This window comes from Tyto alba, unplaced genomic scaffold (genome assembly GCF_018691265.1).
Source record: "Tyto alba isolate M040663 unplaced genomic scaffold, T.alba_DEE_v4.0 Super-Scaffold_18, whole genome shotgun sequence".
NCBI lineage: Eukaryota > Metazoa > Chordata > Aves > Strigiformes > Tytonidae > Tyto > Tyto alba.
Window position 1 is genome coordinate 12,825,902 of NW_024881280.1, and position 21,514 is coordinate 12,847,415.

At 35.8% G+C, this 21,514-nt stretch overlaps 2 protein-coding genes across 2 annotated transcripts in view; both read right to left on the bottom strand.

Annotated features, from left to right (window-relative positions):
* The window catches only part of TMEM229B (transmembrane protein 229B), a 323,642-nt gene that overhangs the window by 282,625 nt on the left and 19,503 nt on the right, over positions 1-21,514 (bottom strand). The window lies entirely within an intron of this gene.
* Positions 1-21,514, bottom strand: part of PALS1 (protein associated with LIN7 1, MAGUK family member) — a 61,574-nt gene that overhangs the window by 20,533 nt on the left and 19,527 nt on the right. Inside the window, exons 2-3 of the mRNA XM_032984722.2 lie at positions 8,920-9,433; positions 1,639-1,847 (exon numbers count right to left, since the gene is read on the bottom strand). Of these exons, the coding sequence (XP_032840613.1) occupies positions 1,639-1,847; positions 8,920-9,286 (576 nt within the window). The 5' untranslated portion in view covers positions 9,287-9,433. The remainder of the gene's footprint in view (positions 1-1,638; positions 1,848-8,919; positions 9,434-21,514) is intronic.

A 21,514-nucleotide genomic window follows, 5' to 3' on the forward strand; every position in this document is an offset into this window, starting at 1 on the left:
ACTAGGCCAGTGTAAAGTGTGTGTTTGGGGAAGCAGTTTACAAACAGAAGTTAACTGAAAAGGTTCCTTCAGGCTCATATACATTGAAGAAGCCTAGTGAGGATCCTATAGCAGCCTACAGGCTGATGAATAAGCCAGAGACACACTCATATGTAAAACACTCCCACCATGTTTTGGCACAGTCTTACTGACAAACCTAAACAGGAAAATCCTGGATCTGCACTTTAATCATCATACTGCACCTTTAGATAACATTTAAATTATGTCCCTCAAGAATCAGGAATTTCTTCTGCAAAAGAACTTCAAGCTTGCTACAATGCTGTTTTAATTGACTTATAAGGTCTAGAAAAAGAAAGAAGAGTTGAAAGAGCTGTTGAAAAAAAACTGCTTCAGCAAAGAAAACCAGATACTAAAAAAGTACATAAAAATCAACTTGCAGCCATACTGAAATCAGAGTGATGTGCCTTTGAGCAATGGAAGAATGGCTGTATTCTGGGGCTCAGGCACTCCAGCTGGTGCACCTGAGCCAGTTCTGAACAGGTAGGTTTGGTTCACTGGGTACTAAGTGCTGGAGCATTTACCCAGCCTCTGGATCTGGCTTTGCTAAACACCACAGTGCAGCGCTTGCACTGATACTGTCATTCAAGCTAAAGTTCACAAGTATATTTTCATACAAGCTGTAGCCACACTTCACTGCAATATATATACATGCACTAGCCCATGGAAAAGGAAGAAAAGTTATTGAGCAATCCCTTGGAAGGTCCTAGCTGCATCCAGCCATATGTGATACTCATTCTGTTTGTAGCAACTTTGTATCTGATGAGTTTTCTCTAAATTACTACAAACACTTATAAAGCTATTGTAGACAGGTATTGCTCATCTATATTCAAGTGAATAAGCCTCAGAGAAAGTAGTTAACCTGGCTGAAAATGTAAAAGCATTTCAAATAGTTAAGATCTGTCTGAAAAGATTAAAGTTCAAAAAATCTTGCTCAAGTACATTTCTAAAAGTATACTTTAATAATTTCTAAGACATATCAGGTCTTATGAGCTGTCATCTGTCAAACAAAAATTAAGTGCAATCTGACCATCACAGCAGTAATTAAAACATGGCAATTAGGTGTTACAGGATCTGTTGTTCATTTTAAAGAAGAATGCTTGTTTCCAGTTGTGGTCTGAGCCTGGTCAGCAGCCAAACACCATGCAGCCACTCTCTCTCCCTTCTCTTCCGGCAATGAGAAGTATGATGGTATTTTCAGAGATGCCTCCCAATTTAAGAACCAGAGCTCAACTCGGAGGAAAGTCACAGTAATAGAGAGCTGTAACTCAATTCCTGAATGCTTGGAATAAAGAATACTGAAGGTGAGATGTTTTCATAACTGCTCCTTTTTCCTCTGTTTAAAAATAGTACCTTTGCTGTTACGTATCTATCCATGATATAAAGGAAGTTGTTATCCCCAAAATATTTTTCTGGTTACTGTTTGGAAATCTGGAAAAACCGGATGCAGCAATCAGTGACTATTATAATCCCTTTCAAATTCAACATTCACTAACTCAGACAAGCTTGACAAGTACATATTTCAACAACAGCTATGATTATAGGTTTCATATATATCACAGGGATGCATACTGTACATACCTCTTGCGCTAGTTCTTGTGCATTGGCGATGAGAGGATACGGAGGGCTGGCTTTGTTCATGTGCACTGTAACAGCATTGTGTATCTTAAATGCATTCTGAAAATCAGTATTTTGAACAAGCTGTAAAATGAGAGAGATATCCTCTTGGCTCTGAGGGTCTACCAAAACGTGCTGGATATGCTTAAGAGAAGTTAACAGTTCTTCCACTTCTAGGTAGGAAATAACAGAATACAAATATGGTATGAGTTAACAAGATCTGTATTTAAGTAATGTTTATATTAAGATTTTTACCAAATTTTTTTTTCTGTTGTTTGTAATTAGCAATGATGTATGAAAGTTTATTAGTTATCCATTATTTATTTTGATTTTTATTAGCAGAATGTGCCTGAATCAAAAAAAAAAAAAAAAAAGAAAAGGACTCCAAGTCAGTAAAAGGAAAAATAAAAAAGCTGATACACTGTTTAAATGTAAATTCTCATTCCAAGAGCAGTTCTCCTCTGAAAGAAATCATCAGTATGTAAAAGATCCAATAATTACAACTCACGTAAAGCTACATGTGAAAGAGAGACTATTTTGCAATTTGAAAGTAACTCCTTTGCTAAACTAATCTTGATGCACTGAGCAGTTACTTTGATACAGATATATATATTCTCAATTAAATATTATGAGTGTTTGATAAGTAAACTACACTCAATTTCTAAAAATAAAATTATGCTCAGACTTAGTACATTAAAATAAAAAGGTAAGGATTAAAAAAAATAATATTTATGGTCAGAGTTCTGAAAGTCATCCACACCAGAAGAAAGTTCCCATCTTTTTCCTAAGACACTGAGTTCTGCTTGGACCATAAAAATATTTTAACATATTTTAATAACCAGTTTCCACATGTTTGCAAAATACTATACATGTACTATATTCTTGAGCTTTAAGAACTAATCTGATGCCTTACAGGTGCTTTTTAAAGACTGTTGACAAATTTACTTTTTTTTTTTTTTTTAAACCAATCTGAATTTCTGCAAAGTATGGTGCTACTCAACATTAAATACTTGGGAAACTACCCAAAACAAGGAATATGAATCATACTTATAATGCATATAAAGCCAGGTAAGAAATCCTCAAGCAGACCAAAAAAAACCAGTGGATGTTCTGAGCCTGAAATAATGTACACATTTGTACATGTTATCTGAAAAAAAAAAAATCTGTTCAGTCACAAGAGGCTGGTCAGCTATCTTTATTTTAACAAATTCAAGTAAGCTAGAAATTTAAATCCTACTATTTTAAAAAAATGAACAAGAAAATCTCGAGTTTTAAAACTGTCAGTTGATACTGAGGTTATTCTCCCTTACTGGTATCAAAATATCAGCTTTGAGAAGGATTTTTATTTTTTTATATTTAGAAACCTTCATATATTCATTATGAGCTAATTAAATAGGAATGTTATCAAGACATCAGCTAAGTTCCATTTTTTACATGAAAAATCACTGTAGATACTGATCACTTACAAGGATACATTTTGTCAAGAAATTTCCTTTACCTACTTTTAACCTCAAACTCACCAGTAGGCTGAAGACAGTGCTAGACTCAAACTTGTTGAGCACAAGATTAAAATGGTTGGTAAATGGCACACGAAAACCATAAAGGCTAATAAAGTATTTCAAAGTTTAATGATTTCATTTCGGACTAAGTATGCCTACATACGTTTTCAATTTTGAGTTTGCAAGTCAGTCTTCTGTATAACAAAGGAAACAAACAATCTGGAGCTACTCCTCTTGTACTTTAGGACAATAAAAAAAATAAAAAACCCCTCCAAAACCATTCCACACATGCTAAAAACATCCTACCCAACAAAGGTCAAGGCTTCTCCCCGTAACCACCAAGGAAACAAAGGGCAGTAGTACAAAAGCCACACGGATACCGGCTGTGCAGGATATTCTACAGGTGAAATCCAGTACAGCCCACAACACTAATTAAGGCAGCCAATGTCTCACTAGGGAACTGTATATAACACAATATACTGCCTATCACACCGAGGCAAATGCCATTTGGAGAGAAGTCCAAAGAACACTCTACAAGCAAGAATATTTACTAACTAGGATATTGTCAGCTGGCGAAATTCTTGTTGAGTGGAGTATGCAGACTACCAAAGCACCTCAGCAACTGATTCTCCCAAATCTGAGGAACTGCAATATTTTCATACATTTTAAAAAAAAAGTGTAAACCACTCAGATGCTATTGTAAAGTTCCTACTGATAACCTGCTTGGGTTTAACACACCAACCCAAAATTCTGCTATTAGTTACTATTTCTGGATTCAAAAAAAACAGTGAAGCATTAAAGAAAAACCTCACTTCTAACTCTTCATAGGCATAAACTGTTTTATTCCATTATTTCTGAATTGTCTATCCCCCCTTAAATATCTGAGAATTCAAACACATACACACATATGTACACACACAATTCCTTCTCATACATATTCCATATAAGATATAAATACGTATATAGAAGACAGACATCTTATTCTGTATCTATAATAAAGATGTCCTTTTCCTACATGATGGTACATATTATCTCTTCAGCACCTTTCTAGTTCCTTCTGTGTCACCCTTTCCTGCAAATTACCACAGTACTCCTCCCTGTGTAATTTCCTTCTACACTGAATCTTCATCTGTGCTGGATGCAAAAGCCCTACACCAAACAATTTCCCCCCCCATGAAACAGCAAACAAATACCCCCCTCCCTCATCACAATTTTAAAAGAGAAATAATGCTTGAAAGGAGTGAAATGAAATATTCCCCAAAAGCTAGCAATTAATTTCCTAACCACTTTTTAATACAAAACCCCATACATATAAAACCACATACAAATCTGGCTTTATGCATGCCTCTCTCTAGATTCCTGTTTCTGAATTCTAAATCACAGATTAGGTTTTGGTGCTTTTTGTTTTGTTTTGGTCTTAAGAAAAATATAAATGCCAGGTAACAAAAGACTCCATCTCTAGACATTTCCTACTGAAAGGATTGTCTTGAGGAAAAAAGTTCAGTAAAAGACTAACATCTCCATTTACTCACAGAAAAACATCAAGGTTCTTTTGCAGAACAAGTCCATTTTTTAATTGCAGATCAATTAGCAATCGACCATTTAAAGTCTTCTTTTACAAGAAGTGTTGCAGCCTTTTTTCCATCAGGCTATGAAATGGCTGGAATGTGACTGAGCGCTGTGCGATACACGCATTAATCAAAAGACTGCCGAGGCGAAAATATGCAGCTGCAGGGGAGGACCTGTGGTCACAGCTTAATATGTTAGATTAGAAAAATAAGAAAATAGTTCCTGTTTATCACCTTAAACAAAAAGTTATGAACAGCAAATTTAAGATATAATTGGCTTTATTATATGTCAGCACCAACATATTAATTCCTAAGCTTTTTTATAGATCTCTAGAGTACTGTATGTGCTGGTAGTAGCACTCTAATGCTCCATAGATTGCTTGAATCGCAGGGCTTAGGAAAATATTGTTTTATCCAAAACTATTTCTGAAAAGTTTATTTATATTTATAAATAAATTTTGCCAAGGTAAAAAAAACCAACCAACCAACCAACCAAAAAAAAAAAAAAAAAAAAAAAAAAACAAAAACCCCCCAACAAAATAGGACGCTTTTCCCTAAAAAAAATAAAATTTCACTGCAGCTACAAAAGGTTTACTTACACAAAATGTCAGTTACTTGTTTAACTAAATTAACTAAACTAGCTGAATGAATTGTAGCAAAAAGTTTTCCGCATTTTGTAGAAGTATACTGCTGTGAAAAAGCCAGTTAAATACTTATATGCACATGTTCTAGGAAAGTTATTTCCATTAAGACAGCTGTCTAAATCATATACTGTTTTGATAACAAACATGCCCTTTAAAACTGTTTTGATTGTGTGTCCTGTTTTATTTCTGTAAATAAAATCCAATTGTTTATGTAGTCCGATTTTTTTTGTTGTTTTTAAGATGAAAAGATTAAAGACTTGGCAAAGATCAGCCAAATTAAACACTGGCACTTATGAAAAATTTTCAAAAAAGGTCAATATTCTTATTTAAAACATGTACCTTTAGCAAAGACTCTATGGATTAACACACCAAAAAAAGTCACCCACAAAAAAGCAAAACTAGAATCAGTATTTTAAAAAAGACTGAATAAGGGTAGTTTAACATATCTACAATTTACTAGCACCTGCCCTAGTTTATTTGGGGTTCTCCTAACAAAACTTAAGAGATTTGTGGAAGTGACTAAGCACTCTCACCAGGATAGCAAAAGAGTAGAGATGGAAAAAGTCAGGAGCAGTGTAGATCAGAAATTCAGTATAACCAAACAGACAAACTGTGAAAAATTTCACATACTAGCTGTTATTTTCTGGACAAAGTCATGGGATAGCAAGCTTCTTGGAGACCAGAATGTTGTATATATAAATTTAAAAAAATCTGGCCTTTCAAATTCAAGTATTCAATAAAAAAGCAGAAGCATTAACAATATTGGACTCGAATTCTCTTTATGAAACCCTATTATTTTGTAAGTGTGTGTATGTGTGTGTATATATATATTCAGGAGGCAACAGCCCTAGCACTAGTCAGGAACAGATAGCTTTCAGAACTTAAAAAAAAAAAATTCTTCTTTCGAAATTCAGCATTAGTGTCAGATGTTAGAATGATTAATCCAGAAACTGGAAAAAAGACATGCTTAATGGTGGAGGAAAATTTGGAAGAGGCCAAGTTACTGCAGAAGCACTTTGTTAAATTTAAAATTATGACTTAGTTTTTGACAGCACTAATGACTGAACAGATATTCTTTATGGACTACATAGGTTGAGATCACAGCATTTAATTTAGAACGTTGTTTTGGTTTTTTTAAGTTTGCAACAACTCAACGTCGCAGCTGAGTATAACTGAAAGCACCACTCTTAACAGGAATGCTACACTATTACAATTTCTCTTTTCTTAAATTTTAAGTTTACCTGATCCAAGTTGTTACTATAATTCTGTCTGGCAAGGAAATAAGGTAGTTTGTATGCCTATCAATATAATATCATGACTTGTCTGATTGAAACAGATGCCTATTGAGCCCTAATTCAGCTCCCTGGTGCATATCTGGATATATCATGATTTAGTCTAATTATATCTCCAAAAGCTCCTTGCCTTTCTAGCGCAAAGAACAGACCACATTCACTCAGCACATCAGTCCATACTTCTGATCCATGCACTTTTAAGCCTTATTTATGGCAACTCAGAGTAGAGACAGATATTGTTAGTTTTCTGATTTTCATGGTTTCCAAACAGTGAGGGAAATAGCTTTAGTTAAATCATACAATTTACTACTGTGTTTTTACGGAAATATGCTGACAGCAGAACAATTACAAGACCCAAACTTCACTTGAAGTGAAGAGTAGTTTCCCTTCTGGACAAAATAACCTAGCAATATCCCTTCAAGATGTATCTTATACCATATATGGCTATTTCCTAACTTACCTCTTTCCCCGTGCACACTTCTATATTACTGTCTCCAGTGTTTGGTGGTTTTCTTCTTACATCAAGTATTCACACAATCCTAGCTTCTATTCATACCAATTTCCCCCCTTCTCTTCTTGCTGAGAGAACTTAATTTCCTTCCTTCCAGCTTTTCATAAATACTGTCTTTCTCTGACAATCACTCAGCTTCCCTCACAACCTGTACCCATTTTATCCCCACACGGAGAGATTTTCAAAATAGCCTTTCATCATCACAGTAGTTTCTCCACCACTGTCTCTCCTGTTCAAACAGCTGCAGTCTACCCCAGCTCCTTACTGGTTCTCAAACCTGTCATTGCTTCACCAGCTTCTATGCCTAGCTTCCTTGCCCACTGGTTTCCACCTAGCCCTCCCACCAAGTTCTCAGCATCTCTAGCATGAAAACTAGCTTCCACTTTCTAATTCCAAGTCACACTCTTTCCTCCTTTCTCTAGTTCCAATTTGTCCTGTAGTCAGTCTTCAGAGCTTTTAGCTACTGTGGCTAAGCAAGTCCCGACTTTGCATCTTCTGCTTTGTGTTTCCTCTAAGAAGAAAATTTCACAATCAAGTATCTAATACTTCATAAAGTACAGAATCTGCTTCTTACAAAGAGATCTCTTGGACAGAAGCTGACAAGTCCTGCACTAAAACAAGGTACATCTGCCTTGTTCATAACTGACCCTGCTTTCAGCAGGAGGTTGCACAGGATGACTTCCTGATGACCCTTTCAACCTAAATTTTCCTCAGGAGGGATTTATACAATAAGAATAACCAGAAACCTCTGGAATAGAGACATGTCTTGAGCAGAAATGTTGCTCAGGCACACAAATACTAAAGATGAAGCAAAAAAAACCCAATTAGCAATCTGATAGCTATTTTTCACTTTGTGTTTTCAACTACCAGCCAATAGGAAGGAATAGCAAGAGTCTTCAGTGCAGCCCCAAAAAAAGTGTACCTTTTTAAAGCAGTCTGGATCTCAGAACAGGTATAGAACACACTATAGAGCAAATACATACATATATATATATTTGGAAATCTGGACTGGACTTCTACAAATTCCCAGTGCCTCTTTTTCATTCGAGTGACACACCCCATTTTAGATAAGTACTTATGTTTGAGAAGAAAGCTTAGAAACTTCTTCTACGCAAGCATAGTCAAAGCAATGACAGCTACGAAGTGAACAATTTCGGAACCTGTTTCTTGAAAAATCACTAGTGCTACATTTTCATCAATGTCTAAGTGCCAAGGTAAGCAGATTTTCACTACCAAAGCCAATACTTTAAGAGAAAATGTAAATTATATTAGTTGACAATTGATAATGCCAAGACAGCCAGAATAAGAAGAAACCACAAGCGTACTTCTCTTTAAAATATTAAAAACTCCTGTGTTTTGATTTTAAATGAAAATTAGTGTTTATTCATTGCTTATTCTGGCCTGTGCTTCAAACATAATAAAATTGGGTATTACTTTCCTGGTTTTCCCCAGCCTAAAGAGGATAGAGACATCTGCTGAATTCATTAGTTACCTACAGAGTATTTAACTGTTCCCCAAATGGATCAGTTTTGAAAAGCCACTTGCTGAGGGACATAGCCTGATGCTTGATTAAATAAACAAAAAAAACCCAAACCACCACAAATCCAAAGGACCAGAAGACTTTAAACCTGTATAGGAAGAATTAGCTAAATTAGGTTTTCAGTGGCCTAAAAGAATATCAATAACAACTAAACATTTTCTCCATTAGCCCATTCATTGCTTTTTACCTACCTAGTGTCTTCACAGTACAATGAGGACTCTCCAAAACAACTCCTTCTTCTGTGTCAAATATTGGATTATCTATTCCAGTTTTAGGAGGAATTTGTGCTAGTTTCTTTAGCCTCATTGAAGCAGTAAGGTCCAGTTCTTGTTTCTTTCCCTCCTCTTCCCGTCTACGCCTGATGTCCTCCTGCTGCTGCCGGATTCGCTCAAGTTGAGCACTCCGCCGCATGGGCATCATCCTGGAGCCCAAATCCCCAGGGCAATCAACAGCCATTTCTCTGTGCTTCTGAGATTCCTCAGGAGATGCAAGGTCCACATTCTTTGCTTCACTATCAGAATCTTCTGTGATATGTCCGTTCATATGAGAAGTTGTCATGATTATCTGTAATTCTGCTTATTCTTTTCAATCAGAAATGCTGCTATTGGGCCAGTTTTCGTTATGATGTTGCGTAAAATCCATTATAACTTCAAAAATATTTCCCTTCCATCACAAGACAGTTGAAGAAACATCCAGGAAGAAAATCTAATGAAAGGTATTCAAAAGAATTTAGTAAATAACTGCATTAAGAAAACATTTAAGACAGTTCTCCAGGTCCCCAGGATCAGAACAATGGAACTTTTCCTCTGCATTTACATAGTGCTATTTCTCCTACTAAGAACTACAGAACCCTCACAAATCTGTTTCACACATTCTAGTAAACTTCAGGTGCCAATGTTAGAAAGGGAGCGCTGTTCAAGCTAACGCTAAAGTCTGTTGCATTTCCCGATCAAAGCAGTGGAGATTCTGCACTTAAAACACAAAACTGCAAATCAGCAGTTCTCTGAAAGTTGCCACTCAGTTTTAGTTTATCCCTTCATTCTTAAAAATTCCAACACAAACCTTACTTCTGGTCCTACAAACACTAAATATGAATAACTTGTTATAAATGACATGAATTAACACCAGAATTTTAATAAGTTAAACACAGATAGTGATATTTACATTTATTGTTCATAAATTGAGGCATTTTTTATGTAACAATTGCCTCCCAGGTTCAGAGAAGACAGGTCTGGCACAGAGTTCTTCCAAAAGACTAAAGCAGTCTGGAGCTGCACTTACACAATTCCAAGTAGACAAAGTACTAGGATAAGGGTTAAACAGTTCTGGTTAGCAGCTACTCTTAATACTTCCTATAGGTAAACAGAAAGGATTAAATACAAGAGTATAAATCCTTACGTGGGCATACAAAGGTATAGATTTGAGAGAGCACCATAATTAAATTTGCACAGTCAAGTAGTGACATTCCACTATACTCCTGACACTTTAATCTGGTTTCTAATTCCTGATGATTCAGGCTAAAGAACTTAAGTGTCCTGATAAATATAACCACTCAGATCTTAAATATTAAATTTTATTATACACTGGAAGCACCAAGACAAAAAAAAAAAAGACAACAAACTTTCTTAAAATCAAATGTTTGTGTTTGGAGGAGGAAGGGAAAGATGCTTACATTGTAATTAACTTGAAAATTAAATATCATAGTACTGTTTTGGAAGAGCAGCAATAGAAACTCCTACACAAGTTTCTGTCAGTTTGAAATTCTAATAAGTACAGCTTTTCATTTTCATAAGGAGTAGTATACAGACCATACAGCAACACCAAAACATTTTCCTTACTTGTTTCCTGTCTAGCCACTGCTACAACTTATTACTAAGATCTTCCTAGAAGTCATTAGTAAAGCATTTCTATGGTAGTAAAAAATACTTTTTGCCTTTAAGAGATACTTAATTGCACTGCACTGATATGTAGAAGTATTTCAATGCTCAACATTCTCACATTCAGAAAAAATGCAGGCAACAACAAAAGCCCATCAAAAGCTGCACAGTAGTGGGGCTAGCACTTCAAGTACTGCACAATTATTTGGCACCTGTAAAACTTTCAGTTAGTATCCAACTTAAAAAGAACAGCTTTTTGAAGAACGAAGTCACATAAAGTCAACATCCAGCCTGGGTTGTATAAAGCAACATAGCAATAAAAAGGTCTCAAATTCAGAGAAAGGCAAATAACAATGACCCTCAGAAAGCCACATTTCCCCTTCTGTAAAGGCAACTTCACTGTATAGAAATACCAATTCTAGAAAAGGAAGTCTCATTGGGTACAATAAAATTGCAAAGAGCACTAATTTAACTGTGGGTGGAAGATAATTCAAATTCTCTTTTATTCAGATTGTACTGGCCATAGCTTGTCTAAAAACCGAACCTTTTAAAAGTTACATTCATCTTTTTTCAGCACTGTCAAGCTGAAAGAAAACTCACATTCCTCAGTCCATATGGTACAACTAACAGGTGTCAAAACAATTCGAGGGAATGAATAATATCCATTTACTCAGCACTAAAGAAGTCAAAACCACTATCTGAGGATATCCAACAAGTAAAACGAAACTTTAAAGATACCATAACACTTAATCATGTGTAAGCTACATAATGCCACACTCACAGAAGAATCTAAACATCGGAAAATGAAGTTGATGGCCAATATTTAATAACTGATCAAAAATATTTAAGGTGGGATTATCTAAATTTCTTCTATCAAATTTAAAAGTAATAACTACTTAAGACAAAGAGTATCTTCTGAGGTTAAGTCAGAAAAATAGCACAACAAAAACTCATGTTATCTGTATATAGAACGAGAAGTTTTAAAATCTACTTAGTTTAGTAATAAGCACTGAAGACCAGAGAAATGAAAATATAGTCTGAGGTAAATATTAGTAATAGGCAACCTTTAGTAACATTGCTTACATTTGCAGTATAAGTTCCATGCAAGATACAAAGAGTATACAAATTCTTGGAACAGAGTAGCCAAGACATTAAAGTGGCCTGTAATAAAAGCTGCTCACTTTCAGTATTTAAGATCCGAGGTAAATCACTTAAAGAAATAGAAGTTATGGAAAATTAAAGAGTTCTCCTGCAGTCACACTTTAACAGTAATATTCACAAAACCGGCATCAAAATTTAAGAGAGTTTTAGGACAACTGTAAATAGAAAGTATTTTTGATATCCCAGAAAGTTAAGATGTCTCTGAAGCAAGCAATAAACTGTACAGGCACAGTAATCATACCCAGATAATACAAAAGATTGTATGAATTATTGCTTATCAGGCAGCCTGAAATTTTGCATTACCAAAATATCAAACTCACTCCACAAAAACCTGATGCTCCCTCCCAATATGACTAGTTGGTAATCCATAAAAGAAGAGGCATGGTGCAAGTCTGCAATGTTGGAAGTTCCTTTAATCAAGGAACTTCTGATAACGGGTGACTCCTTCCAAACCCAAGCCCACTGTTCTTTCTGCTGTCTCAAGCCTACTCCAGACATCACAAATCCTCATCTCCAACAGTTTTGGAAAAATTATACAGACCAATTGCAACAAATGAAATAAGCACCTAAGTAAAAAAACTCAGATTGGCTCTGAAGTCCCTCTCTACAATGGTCCTAAGGAATTTAAAATGTAAAATATGACTTTGATAAAATGTTAACTCAGTCCTCAAATTAAGGTGTGGTGTTGCTGAAGTTAAAAAGAAGATTCAGCTTGAGAAAATTATTCTAAGCAATAAGCATGGCATCAAAAGTTTTATGATGAATAATTTCAGAAACAGTTTTCTTGGTTTTTCTTTCTGAAGGTTTCTTTAGCATTTTTAAAAATCCCAAGATAACAATGGAAGGTTGTTATACCAAGTCTGTTCTCTACAAGTTGTGGATCAACCAATAAACCAGCTTTTCAGCCCAAGAGGAACTTTTTTTGTTACATTAATTCTTATACTAAGGAGGAAAATTTACAAACATACTCAATTATACTGCTTTTTTACTGCATCATGTGCAAAATATATAGAATAATATTTGTAATTAACAGAATTCTTTTCCAGTTTAGAATTTGGTATTAGCAGTTTTTATATTCTCTAGATATGGTAAAAGTTTCTCTGCTACAGAGTCTGGTCACTCAAAGTTTAATAGGGTTAAATTGTAGCTTTGACTGTCTTTTGAACTGCTGGTATCTAACAGAGGAACTTTAGCATTTCCACATGATACTTAGATCTTTCCAAATAAAACAGATTTATGACTGTTTTCTGTCCAACTTCATATCACAAGTCTTACCAATGAAGTCCTGGAGAGCACACGGGGAAGTCTTTTCTTCACTGATTACTTCTACTATTCAAATTTTTGCCCCACAGAGGAGGGCTTGTATGAACGGCTAACACAAGCACAGATATCGAGAAAGCACATTGCAGTCACTCCAATCACCATCACGCATCGCACAAGAATTTCACTGAAGTAATTATGAACAGTAAACAAACCATGGTGCAAGTTCAAAACAACAAAATTAAAGAAAAACACACAACTACTGTCTCGCTAACTACACTTACTTTCTCAAAAATACTGTATTTTACAAGGCACATGTCATTCGTCATACTAACCCCTAACAACATCAGGTTTGTATCATCTCTTTAAACACCCTGAATACATTAAACAAAGCACAAACCCCAAAACCTCTGTCATATAATAAACATACATAAATGCAATCATCTTTGTGTGTAAGACAGACACTAGTATGAAATACATACTGACAGGGACAGAAACAGAAGTGCTGTAAGGTGGTTTAAGTTCTAACTTGCTTCCTGGGGACTGTGGCTGGTGTGCATAGCAATTCTAATTGCTTTAACAACTAAATTCTGTACAGTAAAATTAAATTTGTTTTGCTTCAGCAACTTCCAAAGAACAAAAATGACATTTTCTGGAGGCTGAGGTTTTGTGTTACATTTCACTGGTGTTTAAAATTCTTTCAATGTTAAAAGTATGATTAGACTTGATAGTTCCCTTTTTAAAATTCATTACAGCTCCAAATTCTGAATGACTGCAAGGGAGTTCAGCTCTCACCTTCAACTGAATTTCATTAGTTTTGGCACAACCTACATCTGTGATTTTATTAAAAACACAAGAAATGCATATTTAACATCAGGCACAGTGCAAAAGATTTATCATCAGCTGAAAGCCATATATTACGACAGACACAGTATATTAAAACATTCATTAGAAACAACTGGAAGATGAATTCTAGGTTGCTGAAGTGAATGAAAAGTTAGATTAAAATCACATACAAGATGATTCCTGATATCTGAATTACTAACAAAATATGAGCATAAAGTTATGCCAGAGATCTCTATCATGGATTATTAATGGCTCACATACGGTGGGTCTTCTGGTATTTTTACTCAGTACTTCAGATTTCTAAGCAAACAAAACCCAAGTCATAAAAATAACAACATAACAAAGTAAAACACTTTTAACTCCACAAATGGAAGCTCAGCATAGGAAAAAAAAAATTCCCAGCTTTCCTTGCATCGTCTCCCAAGTATCATTTGTTTCTTCAGCAGTATTTCAGTGAACCTGCAAGATTAAGAGACTTGGAAGCCAATTACCTAAAGGAAAACACAAACTATGTTGCACACCATAAAATTAACCACTGCTTGGTGAGAGTTAAAGATTGGAGTTTATGGTAGAAAATACTTCACAGATATCTCCTATGGAGCTTAATAGTACTTGAAATACCTGGTACAGACTGAAACAGTCTGATGTTTTTCAAAAGCAAGTATAAGTTACAAAACCCATGATAATTTGATACTATTTTTCTTAGTTTAAAAAAAATCTGTAATAGACAAAAGAATTCTCTTTATACTAGCTTTGCAATACACTCAAGACTGAGTTCCAGAATGGTTTGTTTGGGTTTTTTTAGTCTACAATGTTTTACATGATTTCTCTAAATAGATGCTCTAGCATAGTCTTGGTATTGGAAGAACACTCTTCCTTTAATATCCAGCTGACTTCTTTCTAATAATTTCAGACCAGAGTTCATTATAAAACCTGTCAAGCACAGTAACTCAGTCCAACATGTGTATTTCAAAGGGCTTTCAGACATGCCAAGAGGCTTTAACATTCCATGCTCACTTAAATGGTCAAGATGTGGTTCAACAGCAAAATGGGCTAAACCCTCAAAAAGAAAGTAATTTTCATTGTTAGGGCTTTATAAGTTACATTTGTATAAGAGCAGAAACAATGTTAACTTGCAACATTAAAGCACAGAGAAACTGATGAAACTGAAAATTCACATGCTAAGGTTAGATTCTAGTTTTATAAATTGCATAAACGAATTGCTCACCATGCAGACGTGGGAAATTGCTAGCACATTTTTGAACCACATTGGTATTACACTTAAGAACTGTGATCTATTTAAGACTTATTTAATTTTATTACGCTTGTTTATCTGTTGATGCAGTGGCAACAATCAAAACAGTCACAGCTCAAGAACTGGCCAGTCTACACTATCCACTTTAAAAGATACAGGGCTACTACCTACCGAACAGATGTGAACAAAGTGTCTTCTATGAGAAACATGGACCAATAAGACCATCATGTCAAACATCAGCCACATCACTTGGACCTCTCTCCAGCAACTGCACGTTTGCAGTAAAATATATGCAAGATACCTTTGCAATTTCTGTGCACCAACTACACGAAATTATAATACACACAGAATATATATCATAATTTCATTGTGTATTTGCTCATGATGAACAAGAGAGTGGATTTTAACCTGTTTCACTGCAGAAGCATAAATTGCCTTCTAAGGTACATCCAAAGATTGTTTTTATAAATATGCAGTGTAATACAATACTCTAGTCTAGCTTCAGTCAATGTCATAACTTTTAGTCACATCCAGACTACTAGATATACTTCTAAGAGAGGCCATGTTTAATTTAATTACCCAGTGCAATTGACAATGGAGTTTGGATAAACAATTCTTGCTGCCTCAAAACGAAAAGCAGAAATGAAAGATTTGTAATTGTTATCACTAATCAAAGTACACTCCTTCACTGCCAAATGTCCAAAACAGCAGCCAGTGGCTCCTCTGGCCCGGAGAGGTGATGTCCACTCCCCCTCCGGTTCTCCCTGTGCCAGGGCAGCAGCTGCAGCCTCCCCATTGCCAGACTCAGCCTTGCCCCCCCGGACGGGACCGCTGCTGGTTCTCACCGAGACAGCTCCGTCCGCTCCCCCCGCGCTCAGGCCGCGAGCCGTGGGACTTACATCACAGGCCAGCCATGCAACGGGCTCCTCGCTCGCTCCACGGCTTCTCCTCAGACTCTGAGACCGTGGCAGCTCGTCTTCCGACCCTTTCTGCTGGAAATCGAGACAATTACTCAAATGCAGAGGCAAAACCCCCACTTATTGCAAGTTCTATCAAGCTCAGTCAGCAGAAGGCTAAAACCTTTCAATGTGCAGCAGTTGTGAGGCCGACAAAACCTCTGAAGTACAGCACTTCAACTGATCTATTTACAGCAATCCTTAGAAAACACATGTCCTCAATGATTCAGGTGTGTGAAAACAGCTGAAGAGATATGTAGGATACACCACAGTAGATTACTTCCGATAATACATTTTAGCTCTTTTAGGTCTAAAGAAAGTAATGCCCCTTAGAATAAGCACAATCTAAGCTTCAAGAAATCAAACAGGCTGATTTTTATAGAAGAAATAAAACAGCAGTCATATGAAGGAGGAACACTTAAATCTTATTTAAATTCTTACCAGCCTCTCTGTGAAAAACACATGTTGCATGCTCTATTAGCAACAGTTTTCCCTGATTAGTATCTCAATAGTGAGCTCCTTTAATCGGTTAAAAGTGATAGCACAGGTCAAGCAGAACCACTGCACAAGGAGCTTTCTTTAGTCTTAACAAATCTGACTTTCCCCTGCAGTATAAATGCTTTTTTCTCAGTCACACAAATAATGAAAATACTTCAAAAGTTTACAAGACTAAGAACAATTGTTGAAAACACTAAGGATAAACATCTTTATGTGCCACAATTACCTTTGTTTTAAATATACACTATCACTTATACATCAGCATTGTTTAATTTCTACTTTTTAGACCAAATGAAAAATGCAAGAGGGGGAATAAAGCTTCATCTGGGGTGACTACAGATGTATTGGGGAGAGGCAATGACAACAGAAACAAATCAAAGTAGGTTTCAAGAAGCTTATTGCTAAAAATCACCTCTAGACAGAAAGTTAAGACTTTTACCAAGCTCATTTAAGTGTATTTTTAAATTCAATAATATAGTATTTCACTTTTGTTTGTAGTTTGCCATCTATATCATCAATAAAGCCCTGAAATAATTTAATGCCTTTTCAGCACTTATGAGCAACTCCAAGTGCTGACAAGACCTAAATCCTACTTTAGGTGAAGAGCACAGCAGAGGGCAGTCTCTACACCAATTAACGAAAACCTGACAAAAAAGAAACACAGTTTCAAAAAGCAGCTCACAAACATCCGATGCTACCGCTCATTAAATGGTCTGACATCCACTTTACCCCAAGCCAGCACACAGATCTACTACTACGGTTTAGATTAATAGGCTACAACTATGCATACATTTGAATACCCAGCTCTAATCAAGTCTTTAGAACCAACAATCCCTGCTCTACAAGAAACATTTATTTTATACATAGATATGAGTGGATAACACAGATGTCTACAGGTTACAATGAAAAGATAGAACAGTGAAAGAAAGAAAGAAAGAATTATCTTAATATAGCAGTTATTCCAAACGTTTAGAAATCTTCAAGCATAACGAATGAAGAGTAAAGAAATTCCTAGAATTCCAGGGCTTGTTAACAGATCTCACAGGACAGCCAGAAGCATGATAACGAGACAGTCATTTCTTATCACCTATTCACAGACAGTTAAGATTTCAGATTGCATTGTTTTAAAAGTAAACATGCCTGTCCTTGTTTTAAACAGTGGTCATATTCTCTGTGAAATTAAATATACTGCTACTATTTTAGTTCTCTAATAAGATTCCCCCACCCCCTTCAAATTGTATCCTTCTCTGCTTGGGCTCTTGCCCCTGGTCTCACTTTAATCCCTGTATTTTTTATCATGTTATTTTTAATTTTAATGCTTGCCACTGCTTCACTATGTTTTACTTAGTATTGATAGTAAATGTGCATGAGTACTAATATGTAAATGACACTTCCAATTCAGTCAGGTAATGGAACAAAAACTATACTATATATACCATATACTATGGTATACTATACCAAAACTATACAATATTCCATCTGACATTTAAATTCATACAAAATGGCATTAGTTTAGTCCTCCACAGCAAGTTGTTCTTAAGCTATATGTACAATACTCTGGGAAGAGAAATTTCTTCCTTACATTTTAATATTCCAGTAACTGGTGATCTGATAAATCATCTAAAGAAAAGGGGAAGACAGACATTCCTCTCAGGCTTTCATCCGAAAACGCTGAAATGTTAGCTATCTAATTCAAGAGCCTTCAAAGAGCCTAGATATAGGAACCAAGATTGCCTTTCAACTTCATATGACTAAGCTATAGGTTTTGCAAGTTCAAAAAGCAAAGTCTCACAACATTATGTAACAGAGATACATGTGCTAGCCACTTTTGTGTGTCCTATGTCCTTATGTGGCTCTATTTTAAACTCTTTTTCAATATTATCTGAATGGGTGACAGCAAAACATTTTTTAATTATTGTCCTTAATGATTTAACTTGATTAGCTCTGTCACTATATTACTCATAGGTATGTGTTGGGGGAGAAGGGGATAAAAATCTTCTGACTTTTTTTTTTCTGAGAAAAAAAATGAGTCGAGACTTCTGAAGTCTGAAATTCTGAAGTACAGAACATAAGCTGCAAAATTATGACTGATGACCTCTGCACTTCACAGAACTCACGGTCACTTATGCACCACAAATTCAGAACAACCACATTTCACTTGAGCTCTTCTGTAGTTTATTTATGGGGGTGGGGGGGGAACCACAAACTGGTTTGGATACTTGGGTCTCGGGTGTCACAAGATTTTCCTTCCCAAACTCATCTGAGATTATGGTGACTGTTCCACTGAGCAAAACCCTAAAAACCTGCTGCATAAATTTTAGAAGTTTCCTTCTGAAGGATTTTCACTTCAATGAACATCATCTCTACTTGCTTTTTTCTGGAGAACACTAAGCAAGGCATACCAGCCATGCAGTGTATTTCAGGTTTTTCTTCTACAACAGCCTTGTCAGTATTACTACTATGCTGAGATGTCCTATTAGACAAAGACAACAGAGGCCCTTGCTACTACAGAAGAAACAAACCACTCTCAACCAGGATAATGCAATAAATGAATAGCTATGCCAAATATACCCCCAAAGAAATACTTGGTCACAATCACAGCTTGCATAGAAGGATTATGCTCAAGTGAATTTATGTACCTGAAATCTGCTGGAATGTTTCTTGCTCCTGAAATGTTGAAGACACGTAGCAAAGTCAAAACTCAGTTTTGCAGACTGAAACAACTGTTCAGAATTTGCAAAATGTTGTAGTTTCTTTATACTGCTTCAGTCACATTACTTAATATTTGCAGAACATTTCAGTAATTTCTTCAGGGAAATCAGATAATTCAAATGTTTGTGCACAGCTAACTCCCCAACTGCTAACACAGAACAAAGTTGACTAGGCTTTCAAGTGTGCCCTACTTTTGGATCCTTCCAGAGATCCCATAGTTCATGTATTTATGACAAGAACCAGAAAAGAGACTGACTGTTGGTATGATTCCTCAGACTGTTAAACTGGGCTAGTTTGCTGCTCCCAAAGGCTGAATGAAGTCTTGTAACTCTTTCTCCTAACTGCTCCCTTACCCTCTCCACTTCTGGGCTGTACAGCTAATGCTTTCTCTCATAGCTTTGAAGCTTGTCAAATCTCTCTGTAAAGCACCTTAATTCAACAAGACTGTAGAAGGTTACAAAATATTTTTGTTTTTTGTTTAAGTAGCATGCTAACACAGCTCACAATCTGAAAAGTGACAAGACAGAAGCAAGGGCCAGGAGCAAGCAGTTGAGACAAGGGAGATAAAGAGCTAAGGACAGAGAAAAGCAGAAACTGCCCCCACCAGCAGCAGAAAGACAACTCTAATGGAACCTCAACTCATGAAACCATATTCTGTGAACTCATTCACTTCCTCTGCAAAAATTAAAAAAAAAAAAAAAAAAAAAAAAATCAACAGCTCCTGATTTTGAAAGAGCTTTTCATCCAAAAAACACAAGCAAAAACCACCCAAAAAAGCCACAAAAAAAAGCAACCACACACCTACAACCACTTGCATCTCTTCTTGATGATGTAAACAGGACAGTTAAAGAACCTACTAGTTTCTCTTAAGAGGCATAGCCTGAGACACTGTAGATGTAAAGGACCATAAAATTTGCATTTATCTTTGAGTGTATTTCCTCCCAAACAAAAATGGTAAATTTAACATGCATGTCCTGAGAGCATTATTAAAGGAAGTCCTACTGAAAAGTCTGAACACCTCTGCACATTCATTACTTGAAGATACTCGAGTAGTATTCTCAACCTATTATCTTTGTGTAAACAGGTATACCTTTGTGTACACAACAGATGAGAATCCATGACTCAAACACTTCCCCCCTCCAGTGGACAGAAATAACAGAAAAAAAATCTTATTTTTCTGAGTGCTTCCAGCAGAAGGCATAAAATGGTACACCTACTAGTCAAGCACTAATGGAAATAAAAGTACTAGTACCTCAGGCATACATATACCTACACAATGGAATTCACATATGGGTAACCACTTGGAAATGGATGACAGTTACAAATCACCCTTATTTCAAACCTTCTCAACATTTATCACAAAGATCTGTTAAATTTATGGGAATAATGCCAACCATGACTGAGGAACTCATGCTGATTCCTTGGTCATACTACAATTCAAGACTGCCGAACAAATGCATACTTAAAACTTAAAAACGTAACTTAAAACACAGGTCATGAGGAAAACCTGTAGAAAAAACATTTATGTGAAGTATTACCAACATTTCACTGTAGGATGTGAAAATAAAATGATTTGTAAATAACCTACATTACTAGACTTCATAATAGAAATGCATGAGAAAGCTTCACAAAGGCTATAAAGACATAACATTAGAGACATTCTGTACCTTATAAAAACAGTCTCTCTCCTACTAAATCTAAGTGGACTCTTGGGCCTAATGTTAGCAATCAGCTACACAAATTAAGATAAAGCCCTGATAGGAACATACTTCTGCAAATCAAATTCAAGAACATAAGCACTGTGGCTGTAGAGCTCTTTCACAGCTCAATCTTGCTAAATCAAAGAAAGTTTCTGAAACCTTTTTATTAAGAAAGCATTAGAAAATTGTGATAAACTCAAAGAAGTGTAAGAATCTTTTCTATGTGAAGAGAGACAAGCTTATGTAGTGGTGCAACAATTCTGTCCAGAAAACCATGTCATCACTTTGAGCTGTTGAACTAAGATATTAAACATCACTATACAAGTCCGGGAAAGACATTTGTAAGCTAAGTGATACAAGTCCCCAGAATTCTCAAATCACCCTAAGGAACAAAGATTCAACATCTAGAAAGGGGGAATTCATAAGAAATCTCTCTTTGCCTAAGATCATGGAGGGAATTTTTCAGTACAATGCAGTTTCAACACAGCTTTTGAACTCCAAAGTATTTCCTCTCAATTCTC